The sequence below is a fragment of the Erinaceus europaeus genome, chromosome 15 (assembly GCF_950295315.1).
Source record: "Erinaceus europaeus chromosome 15, mEriEur2.1, whole genome shotgun sequence".
Lineage (NCBI taxonomy): Eukaryota > Metazoa > Chordata > Mammalia > Eulipotyphla > Erinaceidae > Erinaceus > Erinaceus europaeus.
Genome location: NC_080176.1, coordinates 24,353,803 through 24,376,929, shown reverse-complemented (window position 1 = coordinate 24,376,929; position 23,127 = coordinate 24,353,803). Strand labels below are relative to the sequence as shown.

At 53.0% G+C, this 23,127-nt stretch overlaps 1 protein-coding gene across 6 annotated transcripts in view; it reads right to left on the bottom strand.

Moving 5' to 3' along the window:
- Positions 1 to 943: 943 nt before the first annotated feature.
- Positions 944 to 23,127, bottom strand: part of TRRAP (transformation/transcription domain associated protein) — a 97,286-nt gene continuing 75,102 nt past the window's right edge. For 4 of the 6 annotated variants that reach the window (XM_060173304.1, XM_060173310.1, XM_060173306.1 and 1 more), the window contains 22 exons: positions 22,917 to 23,096; positions 22,671 to 22,817; positions 21,952 to 22,071; positions 21,466 to 21,753; positions 21,211 to 21,348; positions 20,482 to 20,594; positions 20,014 to 20,149; positions 19,077 to 19,268; positions 17,851 to 18,079; positions 17,022 to 17,287; positions 16,239 to 16,339; positions 13,938 to 14,139; positions 11,835 to 11,999; positions 10,879 to 10,969; positions 9,675 to 9,874; positions 8,835 to 9,096; positions 6,937 to 7,162; positions 6,329 to 6,546; positions 5,042 to 5,226; positions 3,765 to 3,968; positions 3,471 to 3,671; positions 944 to 1,834 (listed from right to left, as the gene is read on the bottom strand). In XM_060173304.1, the coding sequence (XP_060029287.1) occupies positions 1,556 to 1,834; positions 3,471 to 3,671; positions 3,765 to 3,968; positions 5,042 to 5,226; positions 6,329 to 6,546; positions 6,937 to 7,162; positions 8,835 to 9,096; positions 9,675 to 9,874; positions 10,879 to 10,969; positions 11,835 to 11,999; positions 13,938 to 14,139; positions 16,239 to 16,339; positions 17,022 to 17,287; positions 17,851 to 18,079; positions 19,077 to 19,268; positions 20,014 to 20,149; positions 20,482 to 20,594; positions 21,211 to 21,348; positions 21,466 to 21,753; positions 21,952 to 22,071; positions 22,671 to 22,817; positions 22,917 to 23,096 (4,143 nt within the window). In that variant the 3' untranslated portion in view covers positions 944 to 1,555. Of the gene's footprint in view, positions 1,841 to 3,470; positions 3,672 to 3,764; positions 3,969 to 5,041; positions 5,227 to 6,328; positions 6,547 to 6,936; positions 7,163 to 8,834; positions 9,097 to 9,674; positions 9,875 to 10,878; positions 10,970 to 11,834; positions 12,000 to 13,937; positions 14,140 to 16,238; positions 16,340 to 17,021; positions 17,288 to 17,850; positions 18,080 to 19,076; positions 19,269 to 20,013; positions 20,150 to 20,481; positions 20,595 to 21,210; positions 21,349 to 21,465; positions 21,754 to 21,951; positions 22,072 to 22,670; positions 22,818 to 22,916; positions 23,097 to 23,127 lie in introns of all 6 variants that reach the window. The other 2 variants (XM_060173309.1, XM_060173307.1) reach the window with 2 other exon arrangements.

Below are 23,127 nucleotides of genomic sequence, written 5' to 3'. Positions count from 1 at the left end.
ACATGCAGAAGACAGGTGGTGTCCTGGGGCTGGGGACACAGCAGGCAAGATGCAACAGCTCTGGAGGAGGCTGGCGGTGACAGGGCTGTGTGACACCTAAAGCACTGAATGCCTTGGGGTGAAAACCAGAGAAAGCAGTGAACACTGTGGCACAGAACCACTACTCACCTTCAAGTGGTTAGTTTGGGAGAATTGGGCCCCCTGAAAATGAGCCCCTCTCCTTGGCTTCCGGACTCCAGGTCTAGGTGGGACAGCTGAGGAGTGATGCCAAGCCCCTGACACCTCTCTCCATTACTCGGAAGGTTCCAATCTCCACTGGGAAACTCACCTGTTCAGAAGCTGCTTTCCTAGAAGCTGGGAGCAGTGGGGGAGGGGGGTGGGGTGGCCTGGTGTGGAACCCAGGCTCCTCACCAAAGACTGATGGCCAAGGCCAAGGACTCGCTGCTCGGTTGCCTGGGGCACAGGGCTACCGCATGGGCTCTCGTCTCCTCCCATTCCAGAGCCCTGGGTGTTCTCACAGAGATAGCACTGCTGTGGCTCCAAAGAAAATGGTGAGTCCAAGAGGGGACAAGCCCTGGCCCCTCAGTCTGCCCAGCCTCTGGGGTGCCATCCCCGCCTCTCCAGGGGAGCAGCTCACCCTGAATTGGCCATTCTCCCTGTAGGGTGGAGCCACAGCCTCTGGGCCAAGGGCTGGTCGGCTTTTGAAGCCCAGAGGGCAGTCCTGGTCTGCTGCCAGCAGCGTCTTCCTGGGGCGGCGTCTTTGCCAGCACATTTTGGTGGTGTCCCTCGGCCTGGACTCTGCTGAGGCACGAGCTGAGCAGTGGCAGGTGGGCTTCCTCCTGGGTGAGTCTGAAGGGGCCAGAGTCTCAAGCACAAATGCTGAGGCTGGGGAGACGCCCCCGTAGAGCGAGCATCCCAGACACCGCACACAGCACACGCCCCATCCTTTTATAAAATATTTATTCTAAAAAAGTCACACTGTACAAATTTAGATAGAACATTCTCAATGCTCCTATTTATAAAAATGTGAACATAACAGATTGGAATTTATGGACAAACGTTCGTTGCTGTTATTTCTTAAATTAAGAAGGAAAAATTGATTTTTTTTTTTTTTTTTTTGTTCAGGTACAATGATAGTAAATGTCTCGACGGCGTCTGGAAGCCTTCGGCTCGGTCCCGAGGGTCCCCATGGGGCCGCTGCAGTGAGGCCGACAGCACAGCTGCTTGGAGCAGGTTCCCCCAGGGGACGCTCTGGCCCCATCCCGAGGGCTGTGCTGGCAGGCGTCGCTCTTCATTAAAAATGGATGAGACATTTCTATGGCTCAGTCCCTCACTCGGAGGGAGTGGGGGGGGGGGTGGATGTAATAAAAAAGAATCCACAAATTCCAGACAGAGGAATCCTGGCTTGTTAAAAGCTGTCTTAAAAAGCATGGAGTTGCGTCAGCTCTGCCTCTGCTCACAGGCTCGCTGTCACTCTCACTCCGATCTGAATGTGACCCTCGTCTGCACAGGCCTCCAGGGACGCCACTGTGTGCCCAGGGCCCTGGGCACCACCTCACAGCCAGGGGTGCCAGGCAGGGTCCATGCGGCACAGATTGTCCAGGCTGTTGGCGGCGGCCACCAGCGTGTTCACCTTGCTCTCGCCACCCTCAAACTGGGCAAGGTTGTGCAGGCGGGTCATGATGGCTGTCACGGCCTTCTGCACCAGCGACACCAGCTGCTGGCTGTCCATGTTCTCGGGCTGCCCAGCTGCTGAAAGCGGAGAGGACGTGTCCTCCTGCGTCTTCTTGTGCCACGCAATGATCTCATCCCGAAGCACAGTCTTCAGGATGCCGTCCACCTGGGCGAGAGGACAAGATGGTCTTACTGCCGGCAACTTGAGAGGTCATTTCACGGCCTCCCTGGCTACCAGCTGCTCGCCCCACAGAAGACTGAGGGAACTCATCAGTGCAAAGGGTCCAGGAGAGCACACCACTGAGACCAGCAGCTGTGGGGAAGGCAGGGGAAAGAGGACACTGGCAGAGACCCCAAGAAGGCAGGGGCCTTTGTGGGGGCACCCAGCCACTGAAGGCTAATAGGCCAAGGCCGTCTACCTTACTCCATGTCAACAGAATGTGTTTTCAGGACCTTCCCACATGGGCACTGGAGTGGCACAGCCCCCAGCCCCCACCCCCGCATGTCTGAGGGAGAGAATGGGGTGTTTGCTTCAGCCAAACAGCTCTGGAGGAAGGGGATCCCCTCTCCTTCACAAAGGGGCCAGTAGATGCCCCTCTGGGGACTCTTGACGGTTTCCAGGACAGTGCTGCCACCTGAGGGGGGTGTGGGCTAGGCGCAAAGACCCTGGACTCCAGAACAGACTGGTCATAAAAGTGCCCCACCACACCCCAAGGCAGCGCTCCCCATAGAGGGTCGGAGGGGGTAGACATTAGACAGAGCGTGTGTAAAGCCCTTGCTCACAGCTAAGAGTCAAGCTGGGAATCTTAGCCATGGAGACAGCACACAAAAATCACATCTAAGAGTACCAAGTTTAATCCTCAGCACTTAATAACCAGAGCTGAGCAGTGCTGTGAGTGTGTGGCAGGAGGCCTATTCCGAGTATATTTCTGTTCTCGTGGTTAAAAGGAAGTCGGTGGCCCAGGGGGTGGAGCAGTGGGTGAAGCGCAAGGTCCTGAGCTAGGTTCTGAGCTCGAGCCTCGGCACCAGCCAGGGTGCCGCTCTGGTTCTCTCTCCTTCTCTTCCTCATTAAGAAAGAAAGAAAGTGGATTTTAGTCCCCAAATATGAGGAGAAAAGGACAGTGATGGTGCAGACTGGGAGTCAGAAGGAAACAGATCTGAATCCTGTCTGGTCAGCTGTGTGAGTGCTGACATGCTGCCCCGCCCCAGCCCAGACTGGTTCTCTGGGTGACTGCTCACCCAGAGAACCGGGTGAGCAGTCACCACTGGGGAGGGGACACAGCACAACGACAATGCAAAGGACTCTCCTAGAATTACTTTTTTTTGACCAGAGTGCTGCTCAGTTTTGGCTGCTGGTGTTGCTGGGGACTGAACCTGGGACCTCAGAGCCTCAGGCATGGACAGTCTTTTGTGGGTTGGGGAAACAGTATAATGGTTCTGCAAAAAGCCTTTCATGCTTGAAGCACCAAAGGTCCCAGGGTTCAGTCCCCAGCACCATCATCAACCAGAGCTGAGTGGGGGCTCTGGACTTGCCTTGCCTTCCCACCCATTCATTTAAATGATTTTTAAAAATTTTTCATTACAGTGGCCAGTGCTAGGCCAGGAGCAGGGTGGGCACCTGGCAAGCAGGTGTGGTCACCGGTCCGTCACCTGGGGCACAGCTGCTAGATGCCCCCCATCCCTGAGCAGGAAAGAGACATAGCCAGCAGCTGGGGAGCTGCCCACAGGAGCTCTGTAAACCTGACGGCCCAGCTCCCCTCACTGGGGCAGGGAGCAGACCACCTCAGACCCACAAGACCTGCCTTGAAGTTGGGCTGAGCGAAGCATCGGGCCACGGCGATCATGGAGGCAGTGAGCGGGCCTGAGACGCCGATGGTGGTGAGGAACTCGGAGATGTTCGGTGTGAGGCGGAAAGGGACGGGGCGGTTGGCATCCAAGTCTCCAGTGGCGTCATTTATGTCGAACCGGAAGTAGGCAACATTCAGCTTGCCAGTGTCCTGGGGGAAGAGGGGGCCATGCAGGGATGGTGAGTGTGTGTCTGGGGTGGGGGGGGGGGAGCACCCCTGGGAGTGAGTGGGACCTCGCCTCACCTGGGCGATCTGCAGCATCTCAGGGTTGAGCCTGTTGAGGTGCAGCACGAACTCGGCAAAGCCGATGAGCGCCAGCTGGATGGTGAGCATCTTGCGGAAGGTCCAGTAGTCAGTGGCATTGGGGAAGGTGTGCAGCGCCCACTCGCGGAGCATGCTGCGTGGAACCATGTTGCTCTGCACCTCCTTGAGGATGTCACGCAGGACCTGAGACAGCAAGGGGCTCAGGCCAGCCCCCAATCCCGAGCCATCTCCTCACCCACTTCTCAGTGCCTAGCCCTAATCCCTCAGACTGGGGGACTCTCCTGCTGGATCAGTGGGCCTCTCAGTGCAGGTGGACTCAATGACTAGGGGCTCGGGGTCCAGATTAGCCCTGAGGACGCCTGGAAGTGTGGAGGCTGATAGGCCTCCTGGGGAGCCATACGCTGGCGGGCAGCCTGCTCACTGGGCCCATGCCATCCCCCTTTCCATGGCTTTCGGGTGGGGAGGGATCCTCGCCCACTGTGGGGTGCAGGCAGAGCAGCCAGCTCAGTGCTCCCCACAAGCCTAACAACCAGGAGCCGAGGTTCACTGTCCTTTGCATTTCAGGAAACATGACAGACAAGCAGGGTGGAGAGACAGCACCATGCTCCTGAGGCTCTGAGCTCCCAAGTTCAGTTCCCAGCACCATCATTAGCCAGAGCTGAGTGGGGCTCTGGGAAAAACTATCCTGGAGGTGGCACAGTGGCTAGAACAAGGGGCTTAAACATGTCTCGAGTTTGCTCTCCCAGCATCTGGCATCACATGTAATAGAGTGATTCTCTGGGTCCTTCTGCCTCTCTTGCGCTAATAAACTAATCAAACAGACAGAAGCTAGGCATTGGCGCGTCAACTGAGAGGGTAAGGCCTCCCATTGTGTGGGTCCATGTACACAGGCAAGGCCCGCAGCCAGGGCTGTCTGCAAGCCAGGCACTTGAGCTACTGCTAGGGCACCTCCCTAATCTTAAGCCAGGAGCTACTTCCATGAGAGCGGGGGAGAGAGGCACTACCCATCTATCCACGGGCTCCCATGGGAACTGGGACTCTACTGCCCAGTCATCTCTCTGGCCCCTCGGAAGAAACAAAGTTGAAAGCTGAACTCTCCGTCCACCCTGATGGACACGATTCACTGCACCATGTCCATAGGCAGCCCGCTCCTAGCATCCTTCAGCCCCCGAAGGCCCCTGCTGTTTCTCTGAGTACATCCAGGTGGATGTGTGGCAGAAAACAGCTGTGGGTGAAGCCCCAGGCCCCAAGCGTACCTGGTGGCTGGCCTGGGTCCCGCGAGCCTGTACTGTAGCCAGCCGGTCGTAGTAGCGCGAGATGGGGTTGTCATGCTCGATGCCCTTCTTGGCACAGCGCTGCTTGTAGATCTCCACCAGGGAGAGGGACGAGGGGTTGTCCTCCACGAGGCGCATCTGTGGGGACACTGCCACAACTCGAGGAACTGCAGACCGAGAGAAAGAGGCACAGGCTGAGAGTGTGCCATGGGCCAGCATGCATGAAGGGGTGTCTTGGGAGCAGCTTCATGGACCAGGTGAAGCTGGCAGCACTCAAAGGCTGCCCGGGCCCAGATTTGGGGCTGAAGCCTGAGCTGCCCATCAGCCTGTGCTGACAGATGAGGGTGAGTTCTTCAGACCACTTCTCACAGAACAGACGCTGACAAATGCCTGTACTTGGAAGCCAAGACTCCCTCAGTGGAGCTTGCTGGGGATCTGCTGTGTGACCAGCGTCTGGAGTGGACATGCCCACATCTGAGAACTGGGAAGTGAGCTGTTTTCTGTGGTTCCAGTAAGGAGAGCTAGCAGGCTGAATCTGGTAATTCAGCCTGCAGAATTCCTAGACCTGCTATAACAGGCATCGAGCACTCGGCCCAGTCACCACTCCGGGCTGCTGGCTGCCTCGGTGAGGTACACGTCATAAACTAGACTAAGGATGTGGTCGGATAACATGCTGAAGCCGTTCTGTAGAGCTGCCGAGTTTCCAAAAGATAGGAGCACATTTGAGTCTGTCTGGTGTGGGGTCACCGGGACGGCCGGGACCTGCAGGCGGATTCGGGGTTGTGAGTGCACACCAAAGAGGAGTCATGCCAAATCTCAACACGTGAAGAAACTCCAGAATGACTTGGGGTCTGTGTTTGGAGTTGACCAGTTCTGTGTCTAACCCACAACTAGGTACACAGAGCTTTCTAGAAATCATGTTTTTAAATGTACTACTTAACTTAGCAGACTCAGTTGCTAACAAGTGGTCAAAATGGGTTGAGTTACACGTCAGCAGAAGAAAGCTGCAGACAGGCCTAGGCCAGCTGTACTGCACTGGCTCTGACTCGAGGGACCAAGGCTCAGGTGTCTTTCCTCAGCTGGGTCAGACAGACAGACAGCGGCCCCTCTGTAGCACCCAGAGGCAGCAGCTGCCCCTCCACCACGCTCTCAGGCCCTGCACTCAGCCAAGGGAAGACATTCCTCAGTGATTCTGCCCTCCAGTGTGGTGTCCCAGCCCCAGGAGGGCTAGAGGCACTAGGGCCCATCCTCATACCCAGGCCTCTATACCTGTGAAGAACAAGTGCCTCTTGGTGGTCTCCTTCCTCTTCTCCAGACAGGGGTTCAGCAGGCGCAGCAGCTGCAGCACACGCTCCTCGCGGCGTGACTCCGTCAGGCAGGCATCGTTCATGACCAGGTAGGGGTAGATCTTGCCATTGTGCCCACGGATGTACAGTCTCCGGGCTGCCGTATTGTGCTTCTGCACAATCTCCACCCGGGGCATAAACCTGTGGAGTGGAAAAGCCGGCAGTGAAGACCCACTCCACACCCTGATGACGGCAGTTGGTGCCAGCTGGGAGAGATGGGCTGTGGACACAGCTGCCCCGTGGGGTTCCTGTCTAGCACGGGAACAGTGGGCCGAGATCTCACATCGCAGAGACAAAGAGGAGGGAGAGCAGGAAGGTCAGGCCCAGGGCCCTGGCGTGGCAGCTACTGACAGCCTGTGTGCCAGGAAGAGGCAGTGAAGTAAACGGGGCCAGGACACCCTCACAGCACCCTCTCTATGCCCTCACACCCCCACTCTGGAGTAAGGGGACTCGGTCCAGATTTGGAGACAAGGAAAACCCAGTTCTGGCAGTGAGCTCAGCCACTGGGGGTGCCACAGGCCTCTAACGCACCGAGCAATCTTGATATAATAATGTGTCGGCTTCGGCATCAGAAACTCCCCGGGAATTTCTACATCAGCTGTCTGAGCTGAAAAATTGCTTAAAAAGCGGCACTTCTCCTCGATGAGGAAGAATTTTGGGAGTTGCTTGGTTTTGGCCTCCAGAATCTTGATCCACTTTTTCAGTTTTGAAATGAGGTTGTGAAGCTTCATGGAGCCTGGAACACTGAAGTCAAAATCTGAAACACGAAGGCAAGTGGTTGACGCTGTAGGCGGTAGCCCCAGCTGGGAAGGTGCCCACCATGTGGGAGCAGCAAGTCTTGCCCCTCTGCCCTTTGAAGTGCAAACTGAGGACCGAGACAGGGGAGCCCCAGGGTGGGTGGGAGGAACGGGCAGAGAAGACAGGCCCCAGGAGCCTGACCCCCAAGCCGGTGGGACAGCATGAGGGTCCCCAGGAGGTCCCTGTGGAAATGTCCACGTGTAGGTCTAGCTCTACAGGCCACTCCACTAAACAGCCCACAGGACCCCACAAGGAAGAGAGGCCAGGTGTGAGGAGGCAGCAGCCAGCCTGCAGCTACAGGAGGGGAGAGGGTTCACCCCAGATTGCTTGGCCTGGGGTAAGCCCAGGATGGAGCTCAGCAAGAAACTTGCCTCTTAGGTAAGCAGTCCAAGACACTCGTGTCTACTCTGTTTCTCAGACGCTGGAATTCACCAGAAGGTGAGCTAAAGGAAATCCTCACCCAGCTCAGCACCACTGGTAGGCAGGAGTCTGTTCCCGCCCCATGGCAGAGCAGGACAAGCCCAGCCTTTCCCATCAGCACTTTGGGGTGGACCCTCCTCCCCATAAGGCACAGACCATCCCTCAAGGCCCCGCAGCTGACTCCCCACAGACTAACTGGTCAGGTTAGAGCTCTGAGCAGAAACATTGACTCAGAAGGTCAACACGGAGCGTCTGGACCCAGGATGACCCATCGGCACAAGGGGCTGACTGTCCAGGGGCAAACCTGCTCCAGGCTCTCCAAGCCAAGCATCAGGCCAGATGTGTGGTGTGGGGAACACGCAGCCTCTTCCCCCAGAAGGCCCTGACTGAGCCGCCCTGCCTGGGGCCCAGCCCAGAAGATCAACCTGGCATGAACATGGAGCAACCAGGCATCTGTAGAAAAGTGGGTGTACGGAGCCTGCAGACGAAGCCTGACCCGGGGATGTGGAGGCAGAGCAAGGAGTGGGAAGGAAGCCCCATTCCCTAGGGGACACTGTTAAGCCAACAAGTACTAGGGGGCCTGGGGTGGTTAAGACAGGGTCTGAGAGAGACCGGTCTTCTTGTTCAGAAAGCAGTGGACTTGGGGTCTGAGCTCCTGGGACCAGAAACCCACACACCCCTGAACTATTGCCAGATCACCAGAAGCTACCACCTGCTGATTCTGAAGTCAGAACCCACGCAAGCTTCACCGTCACCTTGAGTGCTGGACTCACTGCCTCACCCACACTGGTGTTTGCCCATGAGAACTGACTGGAGAGCAACGAAAGAAGGCGGCTGGGGGGGGGGGGGGAGGGGGGGAAGGTTAGTAGTAGGAACCATCTGGCCTGAATCCACTCTCTTTCTACCTCTCTGCAGATGTTAGCTGGGGCCAGTGCTCTGGACTCAGGATCTGGAGAGAAGGATTCAGACCCAGGTGAGAGTCAGGGTTCCTAAGGATCTGAATCTTTCTGATGTAAATTTTTTAGCTCATTCTGGATACTGACGAAAGCTCTCCCACGCAAGTCCTCTGTGCAAGAGCCCCAGCCTGAGCCTCCACAGAGAACACCAGCCCACCCACACAGTGGCATGGAAATACCCTCAGCAGGGCTGTGAAACTGACGGCCAGGGGTGGGTGGACCTTCCTGGGATAGGGGAGCACCAGGGAGACTCACCTGTCGTGAACTGGCCCTTCAGCTTCTGGAAGACGGGGTCCTGGGCCGTGGCCTGTGCCCGCCGAGCCAGAGACTCAGAGGCAGCGCTGGAGAACATGGTGGAGACGTTGGATACGTTCTCCAGGCCCACCCCGAATGTGCTCACCAACTTCTTGACGAAATTGAGCGTGTGGGGGGTGATCTTGGCATCCGACACTGCGCCGCTCTTCTCAAACGCCACCGAGTAGCACTTTGCCAGGCCCTGCTGGAGCTGCCGAAGCACCTGGAGGGAGGGGAGCGAGGGCAGTCACATGCCGCCCCCACCCACGAGCAGCACCCACTGGCTCCCCTACCCACTGTCTCTGGCCACTGGCACAGAGCAGGGCAAGATCAGTGTCCTTGACACACAGTAGATAGGGCACGTGGGCCAAGACTTCAGTGAGGAGAAAGCTCCCTAGACAGAAGACGAGAAAGCTGTGTGGGCCTACGGGCACCTTCCCGCTGACCAGCAGAGAGAAGCCCGATTTCAGGTCAACACCCACAGGTAAGACCAACAGAAATGCCTCATGTGTACAAAACCTGCTCAGCAAGGATGAGGGGCCTTGGCTGCTGAGATCCCTGGAACTACCCCCCAGCTCACACCCCTACCCCCACCACTGCTGCCTGCACCCACAGAGGTGAGTCCGGAGCGCATCTGGAGGTCACAAATAGCCTTCTCAGCATCTGCTAGTGTACAGACATGAACTTTCACCCACGCCAGTGTTTGATTGACAGCGTATACTCTGACCGGGCAGGCAAGTGGGCAGCTGGTCAGAGAACAGTCCCACCAGGAGTAGCCAGCCTTTCCCACCACACAAATACCTCTTCGTGCCAGTTTTCTCTGAACCAGACCATCTGGTCGACGATGCCTTCCAGAGAAGACAGCAGGGTCGGGTGGAGTTCCCGCTGCATGTGCATGATTCGGCTGCAGCGCCACATGGGTGCTGTCGCTCTTATGGGCCCTGGATCTGATGCAGAATGGGACTGGTTACCCACTGAACTTGGCTGCTGCTGTCCAGAATCTGAGAGCAACACACACAACGCCGATGTCAGCGCACCACTGGCCGCCGCCAGAGCTCGTGCGCTCAAGGACCCGCGGCCAGAGGAACGCCGGTTCCTGCCGGGCCTCGCACAGGGCGGAGCCCCCAGGGTTGGGGCGCCCTGGCTATAAGCAGAGGTGTACTGGGGTAGGGAGGGGGCGCTCTGGTGGGAGGAAGCCGAGAACAGACGGCGAGCCCAGGCCTGGACGCCCCATTGAAGGCTTCAGTGCTGCTAAGACTGGGGGGAAAGGCAGCTACACATTCCAGGTGCCCGCTGAGAGGATCTAGACGCTGCATCTCTCCATCTAAGGTGACCTGACTGCATGGAGAGAACAGTGCTCTCGAGAAAACAAATTGTTTGCTATGTGAGAACTATCATGGCCCAATTGATGGCTTTCACTTTCAGCTCCGGGTAAAACATCCTAATTTTCAGATGACCAGAACCCAGCTCCCTGAGGTGCCCCGGGAGTGAGGGTCAAAACAGGCCCAAGGGTGTGCAGCACTGCTGGAGCCCAGCAGAGGGCGTCGCCTTCATAAATAAGACTCTGGCCTCACAACATGAGTTAAAAGAGAGAAACAAACAGCTCTGTGACTGCAAAGAACCCTGCTTGTTGGGGAATTAAACGAGCTGTTTGTTTGCATGCCAGGACTATTCATGATAAAGCTCTTACACTGAGTCAACTTTCATGTCTTTGGCAGACTGATCCTGACAGTTGGGGACATTCCTCATAAGTGACAAACTGAGACAAGTAACTGACAGTCTGATGCTCAGAGAGCCTGCTGAGGTCACCTACTCTGACAATGACCTGCTGCTCAAAGGCTCAGGTGTTTCTCAGACTCACGGGGCCACATCTCTGTGGTACATGAACACCTGCTGCCATCACTCAGGCCAGACTGGCCGAGTGTGGGGAGCGGCCAAGGGGCCACACTGTGCCCGCCACAGTCAGGACCAGGATTCCCCAGCCGGCTGGCCACACAACACTTACCACTCTTGTAGCGCTCCCGCTGCTCTATCTTTAGGGTCAAGTACAGGGTCCGGATGGGGAAGTAGACGGCCTGGGGGTACACTCGGCCAACCTGCTCGGACACAGAGACAGAGGGACCCTGCTCAACACAGCTCTTCTGACCCCAGATAGCCTGGGCTGGACGCAACAGTGAGATGTCCAGCAGCGTTCAACTTGAGACACAAATGCTATCAGTCCTGCTCTTGGTGGTAAGTGACAGGCACTGCGCTCATATTGAATCCAGAAAATCTCAGGAAGGCAAAAGGTGCCAGACTCTGGACCTTGGACCCAGAAGATTATAAATAAATAAATAAATAAATAAATAAATAAATAAATAAAAAGCCAAGGACACCAGTCAGTTCTGTCACTACCCACAACTAACTGGGAAACACAAATTGATTCTGACTGGAATCTATACTGACCAGCAAAGACTGTCACTATTACCTTTCTACTCAAGGTGATGAAGACATCTCACCCAATTAGTGAGTCCTTAGCAATGACTGAGTAGTGGCCCAGGAAGTGGTGAAGTGGCTAAGTGCTGGGCTTAAAATCATGGGGTCCTGGGTTCAATTCCCAGCATCATACATGCTAGAGTGATGCTCTTATTTAAAAAAAAAAAAAAAAAGACTGAGTAGCTACTGTTCTGTGACTTCAAGGGGTGACAGCCCAGAGAAATAATTCAACAGACTTGAAAAGCTTGGTGTTCCTCACTGCTGCAGAGCTAAGGTCCTTACCAGACATTCCTCGAAACAGACTGAATCAATACAGCCTGACAAACCACAAGACACCAGCATCCAGGGACACAGATCCAAGAAAAACACACATACAAACAAAGGCAAAGTAGTCTGTCCATTGCAAGAGTGGGCCAATCACGCTGAACAGTCTCTGGAGTCAGCGCTATCTGGCTGCACGTGTCCCCAGGAACCAGCCCTGCCCACCTGGCTGATGAGGTTGAGAAGCAGCTTTCCCTCAGAGCCCACCAGACACGTGAGCAGCTGGGGGATCCAGGCCAGCCACTGGATGGGGGGTACGCCGATGCAGTACTTGTCCACGGCATCTGCCAGAGTGTTCTTGTCATCATCAAAACTCAAGAGCCACAGCACCTGAGACAGAAGGGAGTTCCAAAGTTGGAGGGAATTTCTGAGATCCCTATGTAAACAGTCCCTAATATTCAAACACTATATGGAGTGGTTTTATTGCTACTGTCAACAGTTACAGGGAGGCTACCAGCAGCATTAAACTTAACACAAGTCCTACAGATTAAAATAAAACCCCTAAAGTGTGAATTTTTTTATGTAGACCTTGCTTTTATTGTTGTCAAAGATTTTATTTATTAGCGAGAGGAGGGGAGAAAGAACTAGAGCATTTCTATCATCATGTGATACCGAGGAGCAAACTTGGGGCTTGGTGCTTGAGCGTCCAGTGCTTTATCAACAGCACCACCGATGGCCAGCTAGATGCTGCCTTAATGCCAAGCACTGACTCATCCAGTCTGCTGGATCACTGACCCCAGGAAGGTCGCAGGTGAGTAGAAAGGGCCCACCAGCCTGCTGATATTAACTTGTGGCCTCACTTTAACAAAAATGGGTATTTGCTGGAAGTCAGAGAGGAACTAGCAGCTTCCAACTACCCAGCAGGGCACATGGTGTGTGTGTATGTGGTGGTGGGGGGGGGAGGCTAGTCTCTAGTCAAACAAGGACACCCAGAGTGCGGTGGGCCCCTTGTGTTACGGCAGCTGCCTTTTTTTTTACAGTCCACTGTAACTTCTGTGTGGTGGCTGACATTCATTTCAATTATGGTATTAAATCAAGGAACTCTGAAAACGCCAAACCTTGGAACAAGCAGGAAAGCAGACAAATTTTTCTTATGTTTTGTGCAGTAATGAATTTTTTCTGCTGCCCAAGGAGATGGTGCCACTACAGAGTGTGGAGCTTCGAGAGTGTGAGGTCCTTAGCTTGAGCCCAGCAGACCATATGCCAGAACTGTGATCTGGTTCTCTCTATCTCATGGATGACGCTTCACTTCTTTCCAAGAGAGAATAGGAATTGGTACAGAGACATATTGAAGCACTTGTTCAGCTCTGGCATAAGGTGGTAGCTAGGATTGAACCTGGGGCCTCTGGGGTCTTAGCTATGCACATTAAAGGGTGTAGTAGGCTGAGCTATCTCCCTAGTACTAAGTAAATATTTATAAAAAAGATATTTGGGGGGCCTTGTGGTAGAGCAAGGATCTGGGTTCAACTCCTCAGTTCCCACCTGCAAGGTTCAGGAAGCTTCACAGTGAAGCAGTGCTGCAGGTATTTCTATTTCTCCGTCCTTTTTTATCTCCCTCTCCCCTCTCAATTTCTCTGTCTTATCATATAAAAGGAAAAAATGGCCGAGAAAGCTGGCTTTATAGATCCATAGTGCAGGCACTGAGCCTAGTGATAACCCTGGTGGCAAAAAAGAAAAATAGCTCTGTGGATTTGGGGAAGGCAAGAGGAACCAGCCCTGGTAAACTGTGTCTGTGCTGGGACAGGGAGAGAAGGCTTACAGGCAGGCCTCACCCCGAAGCGTGGGCACAAATACTTCAAGTTACCTGGGACTGAAGCTCGTCAGCCATCCCAGAGACCCTAGACCCAGACCTAGCTTTGACACACCCCTAGTGTCCAGTCTGGCCTTCATAGTCTCAGAATGAAGCTTTGGGAGGAATATAGGAGCAACGAGATGAGGAATCAGGCACAGGCTGACAAGGTAAATTGCTTGGACAGTGTGCCTCCTTGCCATGCATGTGACCCAGGCTGAGGCCCAGCCCCCCAAAAGGAAAGAAAGAAGAATCTTCAGTACTGTGGTCTCTTTTACTATTTCTCTCTGCCTCTGTATGTGAAAAAGTCATTCTAGAGAAAGGAAGCCCTGGCTGGGGGGGGGGGGGGGGGAGCAGGCACAAGCAGGCTGGGAGGTGGCACAGGGATCCTCCAAGCATGAGCTCCTGGGATAGGGCCCCAGCACTGCATATGCAGAGTGATGCTGAGTCTCTCGGTCAGGACTCCTTTGGAGACTCACCTTGGCCAAGTACTTCCGAGACTTGCTCTCGTTCTGATGCCGGCACGCGTGCAGGTAGCAGGTGATGGCAGACACCCCCAGATGCAGCTGCCGCTCCTTCACGAAGATGTTCTCCAGGTAGTCACCCCACATGGCCCACGCCTTCACCAGCACATCATGCATCTGGACCGCCGCAGAAAAGGCCTTGTTTGCCTCCTCAGACCTAGGGCACAAAGGCAGCACAAAGCGTGGTTTCCACATGAACCTCACTGACACGCATCAACCCCCAAAATGAGTGATAACCCGGCGCACAGTCTTCTCACACACCGGTGATTACCACCTGACACACTGAAAAAAAGACAAAATCACCACCTTGTCTAAAAATAAGCGAACCATTGTTACCGGTCATTTCTATCAGGAATAACAAAATAGACCCCTATGTGGGCCCCCACAGGAACTTGCCCTCAACTTGGATCAACAATGGTAGAGAATGTTCCACCCTCCAAAGGGAGGATGGACAACATCCTTTATGCTACACCTGAGGAAGATGGGTTAATACTGAGGCAGCATGGACTGTTCCTACTCTAGACCACAGAATGTGAGCTCAGATCTACAAGGATGCAGAGGTCACACAGGCTCCTAAGCTAATTATGGACCCCAGATCACATCAAATAGATGGGGTTTGCCGTAATATTTTTACCCCTTTGCCATATTAGGGAGCTACTCTCTTCCCTGATCCAGCTTTCTGGTCCTTTTCCCAGCCATGACATTATCTCCCCAGACAATAATTAGGATTCACCTGCATATCAGATTTCAGGCTCAAGCAAAAACAAACAAAAAACCTAGTATAGCTACAGGCCCTTTGAAATATAACTAAAATATGCCTATTAAGCTATCTACAAAATGGAGGAACCCCCCCCCCAACACTTCATCTGCACTATTCCAGCCTTTAGGTCCATGACTGTTCAACAATTTGTTTGGCTTTGTATGTTAACTCTCTTTTCAGCCACCAGGTTCCAGATGCTAGCAGGATGCAACCAGGCTTCCCTGGACAGACAACCCCACCAATGTGCCTTGGAGCTCCGCTTCCCCAGAGCCCTTCCCCACCAGGGAAAGAGACAGGCTAGGAGTATGGATTGACCTGTCAACGCCCATGTTCAGCGGGGAAGCAGTTACAGAAGCCAGACCTTTAACCTTCTGCATCTCACAATGATCTTGGGTCCGGGGTTGGGTTAGTATATGGAGATCTGGTGGTGGGAACTGTGCGAAGCTATACCCTTCTTATCCTATGGTTTTGTCAATGCTTCCTTTTTATAAACAAAAAATTAAAAAATAAATAAATAAGCGAAAATGACTAGCGTAAGGATCCCGGTTTGAGCCCCCGGCTCCCCACCTATAGGGGAGTCACTTCACAAACGGTGAAGCAGGTCTGCAGGTATCTGTCTTTCTCTCCCCGTCTCCCCTCCTCTCTCGATTTCTCTCTGTCCTATCCAACAACAACGACTGCAACAACAACAACAATGATAAAACAACAAAGGCAACAAAAGGGGAAAAAGTGACCTCCAGGATCAGTGGATTCGTGGTGCAGGCACCAAGCCCCAGCAATTACCCTGGAGGCAAAATAAAATAAAAATAAATAAAAAATGAAACTCATACACACAAAGAATGCGGGTGGTGGGCCGTGTGCTGCTCTCGCAGCAGGAAGCAGCACCAAGAGTATGTCTCACTTGTACATGCTTGCTTCTCTGCTCAGCTCTGGCTTATGGTGGTGTGGAGGACTGAGCCTGGGACTTTGGAGCCTCAGGCATGAGTGTCTCTTTGAAGAAGCATTATGCTCTCTCTCCCCACTGTTTTCTAAAACACTTCTTCATAGGCATTTCCTGGAAGGGGGTCAGGCACTGACTGGGTCAGGATTTGTGGCTGCACGGTCTCAGTCGCCAACATGCCACTCTAAAGGCAGGGCACAGACTCAGTAACATGGTGTGTTTATACAAACTGGATGCAGGCAATGCCCATCTGGCTTGCAGGCCGTAGCTGGCTGGCCCTGACCCAAAGCAAGAATCACCGGTGTAAAAGTCCACTCAGAATGGCAAGGCTACAATGTGGGGACATACACCCATGTGATCGGCAACTGTATGCTCACGGAACATCTATAAATGCAACATGTCACATACCCATCTGCTGCAAGTAGCAATCTATCTGAAGGACCACCGACAACTGGCACTTCATCTATCAGCTCTGGCCTGAGAGTCGCCCTGGCTTCGAGTTGTAAATGACTGAATAATTTGTTTCTCTCACGCTACTTTTCTGTAACATACATACTTGTTTATCTGAGCCAAGAACATCCCCTTGAGGGCATAAAATTCAGCTGTCATCTCTTTTGTAAAGTATTTCAAGTTTGTAGATTCAATGACTTCAAGACCCTGTTTAAAGAAAAAGAAAAATTTCTCAAGACATCCAGACAATAATGTAAAAACTTCACTAATATATTTATATAGGCACAAAGTCCCAGAGGTCACTAGCTTAAAATTGAAAATGCTGTCTACACCACGTATTTGCTGACTGACAGTCTTGTTTCTTTCTTTTCCCTCTCTCTTCTTACTTTTAACTTGGGAGGTTTCCCTACTCGGGCATGTGTGATTTCACTGATCTCCTTGGCTTTTTTAGATAGAGCGGCCACAGTGCCAAGGCTTCCCCTGGGGCTGCAGCACTTACTCTCCTGTCGTGTGTTGGGTCTCAAAGCCAGGCTGAGTTGGAGACAGGCACCAGACCAGGGGAGCTACCTTGACAGCCTCACAAGTTGTCATTTAACTGCCAAGCTCAATGTGAGACACTTTATGGGTATTATTTTGCCCAAAGCTTAAGCTGTGTCCAGCTAATTTTGTTGCTTCTTATCCGCTTCGCCCCAGTATACCTCAGGTTGTCCTCCTAACTGCAGTTTTCAGCATTCTTTCCTTAAATATTTGACAAAGTCTATGGAGAATGCAGACCATCACACATAACTCCACGAGTGATTTCCTTACCCACTTCCTTCCTGGAAAGATTGCTCCTCAAGCTGTGTGCGTAGCAAGTTCTCATCCTGCCCAGAGTCTGGCCGACACTCACCTGCATACACTCGTTTTTCCCCATGACTCCTGCCAGCTGCAGGTAACATTTGACTTGCTGTCGAATCTTCTGAAAACAGTCCACGATGGGCACAGTTGGGATAGTATGGATACGGCTCAGGATGTCCAGAGCAACGTTGACCAGTCCCTGTTTGCGGGCAATTTTCCCGTACTGGATGATGGCAGAAGCTGACGCATGAACCCCAAGCATAGCATTATTTGAACTTGGATCGTGCTGAGAACTATTCTCATAGGCAGTTACAATAGCTAGAGAGTAAAGAGAGGAACTGTCAGTTCTCGTCCAACATGACTCAGTGTGCCACAATAAGGCTCAAATAAAAAGTGAAAAACACACATGGCTTATGACCTTAGGTGGGCCCTCACCACTTCTCTTCACGCTCTGCACCGTTAAGATAAAGGAAAGCCTCAGAGTTAGCTATCTCACAACAGTCTCTCAGACATACAGGTGCCTAGTGGGTTTGAACAGCTGAGCAAGAGTATCTGAGGGAGGTCACCTGCGCGCCTTCCCTGTGGGGCCCTCAAAACAGAGTGCCACAACCCAGAGCTCTGATCCCACTGGTGGTCTTCACCTGGACACAACAGGCAGAGTCTTGCAGCAATTCTGTCCTAGCCTGGAAAAGTCTATAATTGTATGCGTGTGTGTGTGTGTGCGCGCGCGCGCATGTCTATGAAGTCCTCCCAGCTTCACTAAGACCCCATCACTCCATTCCATCTTAAACCAGGAATCTGGTAAAAAAGGGAAAACAAACAAAACAGAACAAAACCAAACCAAGACATGAAACCAGAACAGCGGGTGTCTGGAAAATTACATGATGAATGCATGCCGGACCAGGTAGGTTTACCCTGGTAATGGTGCTGCCGCCACATGAAGACGCTGCTCCAGTGCGACAAGTCATCTGAGACGATGGGCAGTCGGTTCCTCCAGGTCTTCACCACCGTCTTCATGTCGTGCAGGCTGTTGTTCCGGCCCAGGTTGGTGGGCTGCAAGCCCGCGTTGATCTGAGCAGCCTCCTGAAGCTCGATGATCTGCTGGGCTGCCTGCGAGGGCCAGCATGAGAATTCACAGTCAGCAGCAGGCCAAGCGGGGGCCAGAGTCAGCGGGGAGGTGACTCCAGCCCAACCCCCATGGTCCCATCACCAGGAAGCAATACCTTAGCCTACATCCAACTTGCGCTTCCCCTCAAGCACCTTCAACACAGTTCTTACGCTCTTAGGGATGACACATTTGAGTTTGGTCTGACTTTCCCATCTCTCCACTCTGGAGGAGTTACTGGCTCCAGACTTTGGTGCTGTCTCCTTACCGGGACACCAAGGCCCCAGTTCAGCCAGATGCTGCCTGTCAAATCCCATCTCTCTCTCCATTCCATAAGTGACACTTATTTCCTTTCCTGTTCATATGGTACTGAATCTCAATCTCTTTTTCTCATCCCATCTCAGCTCTGGCTTATGGTGTTGTTAGGAATTGAACCTGGAACCTCAGAGCCTCAGACATGAAAGTCTTTTGCAGAACTACTGTGCTATCTCCCCAGCCCTTCTAGCAGGACAAAATTCAGAGCTGAACACTCCAAGGAAGCCGTTGCCCTCAGATGGTGCCAGGATTAAGACCAGGGCCGTAGGCACTGCTGTTTCTAGGGCTACACATTCTCTCTCCAGGTAAGTGCTCCTTCATTGAGGCAGAATCTGCTTTAATCCCCCAAACACAGCACCTAGTTTGTATTTTGTTAGTTTTACAAGTTGCCTACAAGCATCTGTTTTCCATCTGTGTTCCAAACTTCATTCATCACATGAAAGTCACGTGCTACCTGGCACCTGGAGTCTCAGCAGATGACAGATGTTTTCAAAGTGAGTAGTGGTATTCAAGGAACCATCCCTGTCAACCACTCGGGCCAGCTCCCAGCACCCAGATGCCCTGGAAACAGTTTACTCCTCTCCTTGGACACCCACCCCGCCCATCACTCCAGATGACTCTGGGAGGCAAGCGCAGTGATGGCTGCTTCCACCTGTCTCTGGCCCTAAGCCTACACATGGTGCCCACCTGGAGGAGGGGTGTGTGCACATGCGACACGACATGGGGTAGCCGCCGCCACTCTCGAATGGCCAGGCTGCTGGCCATCTCCACCAGGCGCTCGATGAAGCTGAGCTGCTGCTCCTCAGGGTGGCAGATGGCCAGGTAGCCTCGGTACATGTTCACCTTCCAAGCCATCTCCTTCGGGCAGCTGACCTCCACCTGTGAAGGTAGGCAGATAGCAGGCGGCATCAGGGGCTGCTTCCTCTCCACGTGAGCCAGAAGGAGACGGGAGGAAAGCACTTTCCTGGCAAGAGCTATCCAGGGCAATGCACAGAACTGAAGCTTTGGATGCTGGCTGCTCTCAGAAGGAGCACACATCTAGGCTGCTGCTTCTGGGTGCTTTCTTGGGTGGGGCAGGGGTGCAGGTATGCCAGAAGCACTGTGCTATAAGGTCACAGCGGTTCCCAGAAGGGAGAGACAACAGCACTTACAACGGGCCAGGTTTAGCAGCATCAGAGTCAGCCAGTTAGTTTTCAAAGTAAGAAATGTTCTCTGCTCTGATGAGTACGTCATTCTGAATTACTTCCCATTAGTGTTGTTAGTGTTGTTAGCCTGGGAAAAATAACTTACTCCATTAAACCCATTTTATCAATCTTAAATTTTATAATGAAAAGGTTAAAAGATCAGTCATTTAAGAAATCTGTGTACAGAAGATGAACAAGTATTTCCTGTAGAAACGCTATGGGACTTGTGTAGTGCCTGCATCACCCTCAGCAAGGCACAGTGACTTAGTGCAGCATCCCCCTTGCATCTGTGATGCCCTGTTGACATCTTACTCTTTGAAGCACATTTACAGCCCCTCCTAGATCTCAGCCATCCAGAGATGAGGAAGCAGGAAGGCTCACTGATGCTGCTTCTGCTCCACAATCCGGGTTTCCAGACTATGGGGGAGGGAATGTCTCACCTGCACCAATGCCTCCTTCATGGCGGTCCAGTTGGACACCCGCCATGCACACTCCAGGACGAGGTAGGGGTTGATGTGCCCTTTGGACTGGCCATACTCCGTCAAGGCCTCCCACTGGTTCAGCTCCTTCGAGCAACTGGAAGGACGGGGATGAGAGAGCAGTCAGTTACCTGCACGCTCAGATCCCTGTGCTCCATTCCTATTCCCCAGACCAGAAGAGGGGGGTCCTGAGGGATGGAATTTTGCTCTACTGGCCTGGGGATGCCCCAGCCTCCATTACACAGCAAGAGGCATGCCCTATTTCTCCAACAGACACTCTCACCTACTCTTAGACATTGTTGTATCACAAAGACATTGTATCTTAGTCAATGTATCACAAAGTCCTCCACAAGAAGCACCCAGCAAGAGGAAAGGTCCAGATATTCTCACCATGAGCCCCACAGTGATCACATGAGCCGCTCAGCTTACCGAATCCAGTGGTCCTCCCAAAGCTGGTACTCGGGGAAGATTGCAGGGGACGCGTTGCTGCGCTCATGCTCTTTCTTGGCTTTATCCATCGCCTTCTCATAGGATTCTTGTGCCTGAAAAGTCAACAATGCTGTTAGACTCTCCCAGGGAGCTTCCTCTTGGCCACTGCTCACTTAGGGCAATATGGATTCAAAACCAGAGAACATCTGAAACGCTTGTCTAAGAACAACGGACACTGACGTTCTCAACCCTGAAGGAAGGGAGGGAGTGGGAGACAGTAAGCGTGCAGACACCCACACAGAACAGAGGAGAGATGCCCAGCCCTGAGACGGGTGTCTCTGTCCCTCAGCTGACGTGACTACCAAGGCACAGCTTTGCCTGTGCTTCTGGAGTTCCTGTGGCTATGACCCACAGGGGCCAAGAATCTTGTCTTGTGACCATGGTCTTGGCTACACGGGCCACGTGAGAGCCCTCACACAGCAAGCGCGATCTGTCTGTTGGCTCAGTAGGCCCGGTGAGGGCAGCAAGGGGCTGAGAAAGGCTGCCAGGCATGGAGGCCACTCTTAAGCCAAGACTCCAATCAACATGCCTTCGTGGGGATAAACACTTCCACTGAACTAATAAGTTTCCTTCTCAACGAGGACAGGCATGAAGACACCTAAGAAATCCCCCCTCCAGATGGACAGTCAGGCACATGGCCCTGCCTTCCGACCCACGGTGTGAGGCTACCTGTTCGAAGAAGCCGTGCTGCTCATAGGCGATGGCCGTGGCCGTCTCCGAGTACTTGCACCGCTTCTGCCACAGGCCGGCCCACATGTCCTCCTCTTGCAGCAGAGAGTACAGCTCAGCCAGGGAGTCCAGGATCTCCTGCAACCAGAGTGGGCTTTCTGAAGGCTTGTGGAGAGAACAATTCCACCATGCTGTCACTGAAGACCTCTTGGGGGGCATTCTCAGAAGATACTCTTGAGAGAAGGGTACCCTCACCTGCTGTGGTGGAGTGATACTCTCCTGCTCATAGAACTCTGTTGTCTGTTTCGGCTTAATCTGCAGACTCAGGCCTTTCTCAAAAGCTTGGTGCTCAAGCATCAAGGTGGAGCGGAACCAAAGGTTGTGTGTCTTCCCCAAGTACTTGAGGACACAGGGACGGATGGGGATGGGCGGCACGCACTGGGACATGGCTTCCACGAAGCAGTTGAGGGCACTGGGCTGGCAGTCCCGCTGCACCTGATGGCTGCCACTGCACAGGAATGGGCTGATTTCCCCGGCAAGGGCCTGGAACCACAGAGGATGTCACTCGGGCCTTCAAGGCAAACCAGTCCCCGTTTCTCTACCATGTTGGGGAGTAGCCTGGAAAAGCCATTCTTAGCTAAGAGTGTACAATTTCCCCCACCCTTTGAGGTTTTTCTTTTCACAAATATTACTAAGAAACAAAAACCATGCCACCCCAAGGAGAATTTTAAATATACTCACATGCTGCTGTCTGTCTGATAGAATCTTCCACAGCCGGGGGAAGAGCTGAACCCATGTCTTCTCCGCTAGCGTCGTGGAAATGTGGCAGAGCTGGACAAAGGCACTAAGTAGCGCTCCCGTCTGCAGAAAGAACAAGACAGTGGGGCACAGGATCCAGCACTTGTTTGTCCAGTTCCACAGCTGGGTCCCCAAGGCACAAGCTCAAGGTGTGACCTGACAGGGTGTTGGGTAGGTGAGGAACACTTAAATGTCAAAGTCAATTGTGATAAGCAGTTAATGACCCTTGCTAGCTCCTGACGGGAATAAACTCATCACGATGCTTCCAGCTCTCTTCAGCTGTAAACTGGCATGTGACTCACCTGTGGCTTTGTGGAAACCAGGTGTCTGTCTGGATGTGCCCCCTTTGAAGCCTCCCCAAAGTGGACTTGTTTTGCCACAGGACACTCACATTTCCCCCTTTTTAAATCACAAAGTCTCATATTTTAGTGAGCTCTTTTTCTGATTTTTCTCCCATAAGATACTGGAACGCCTTTATCAAATCTATATATATGTTACAAATAAGAGTCTCACAGAACTAAAACGGATTCAGTTGAGATAGGAAGAAAAATAAGTGTAACTTGAAACAGAAAACTGTACATCACTATGAAGAGCCCTGGTTCAGGACTCAGAATATCGAGGTGGGTGAGGAACAACGTCCTGCTCCTAACACAGACACTGACCTTCACTTCCCGGAGTGTGTCGAGGAACTTGTCATGTCTGTTGGTTAACATGTGCAGCTGGTTCCCAATGTCCTTCTCAGACAGTTCCTTGGTTTTAGGGGTACTGGTCTGGTCTCCAGGAGCTAGTTCAATATCTATCTCCACATCCTAACACACACACACACAGGTCAGTCATACAGAGCCTCCCAGCCAGGGGACAGTCGTGAAGTCAGCTCCCCCCCCCCCCCAATCCTGTCTGGTGCTCACCTCCTCTTTGGACTCGCTATTCTCACGCTCCCGGGGCTCCTGCTTGACATGGGTGACCATGGCGAAGGCGGCACGGTCATGGCTGTCAGCCAGGTTGATGACGTTGGTGATGGATGGCAGCATAGCACCCTGGCAGCTGGTCCCGATAGGCGTGCTCTTCTCACACACAGCCAGGAGCAGCTAGGGATAGTTAGGGGAAAGAAAGCAGACC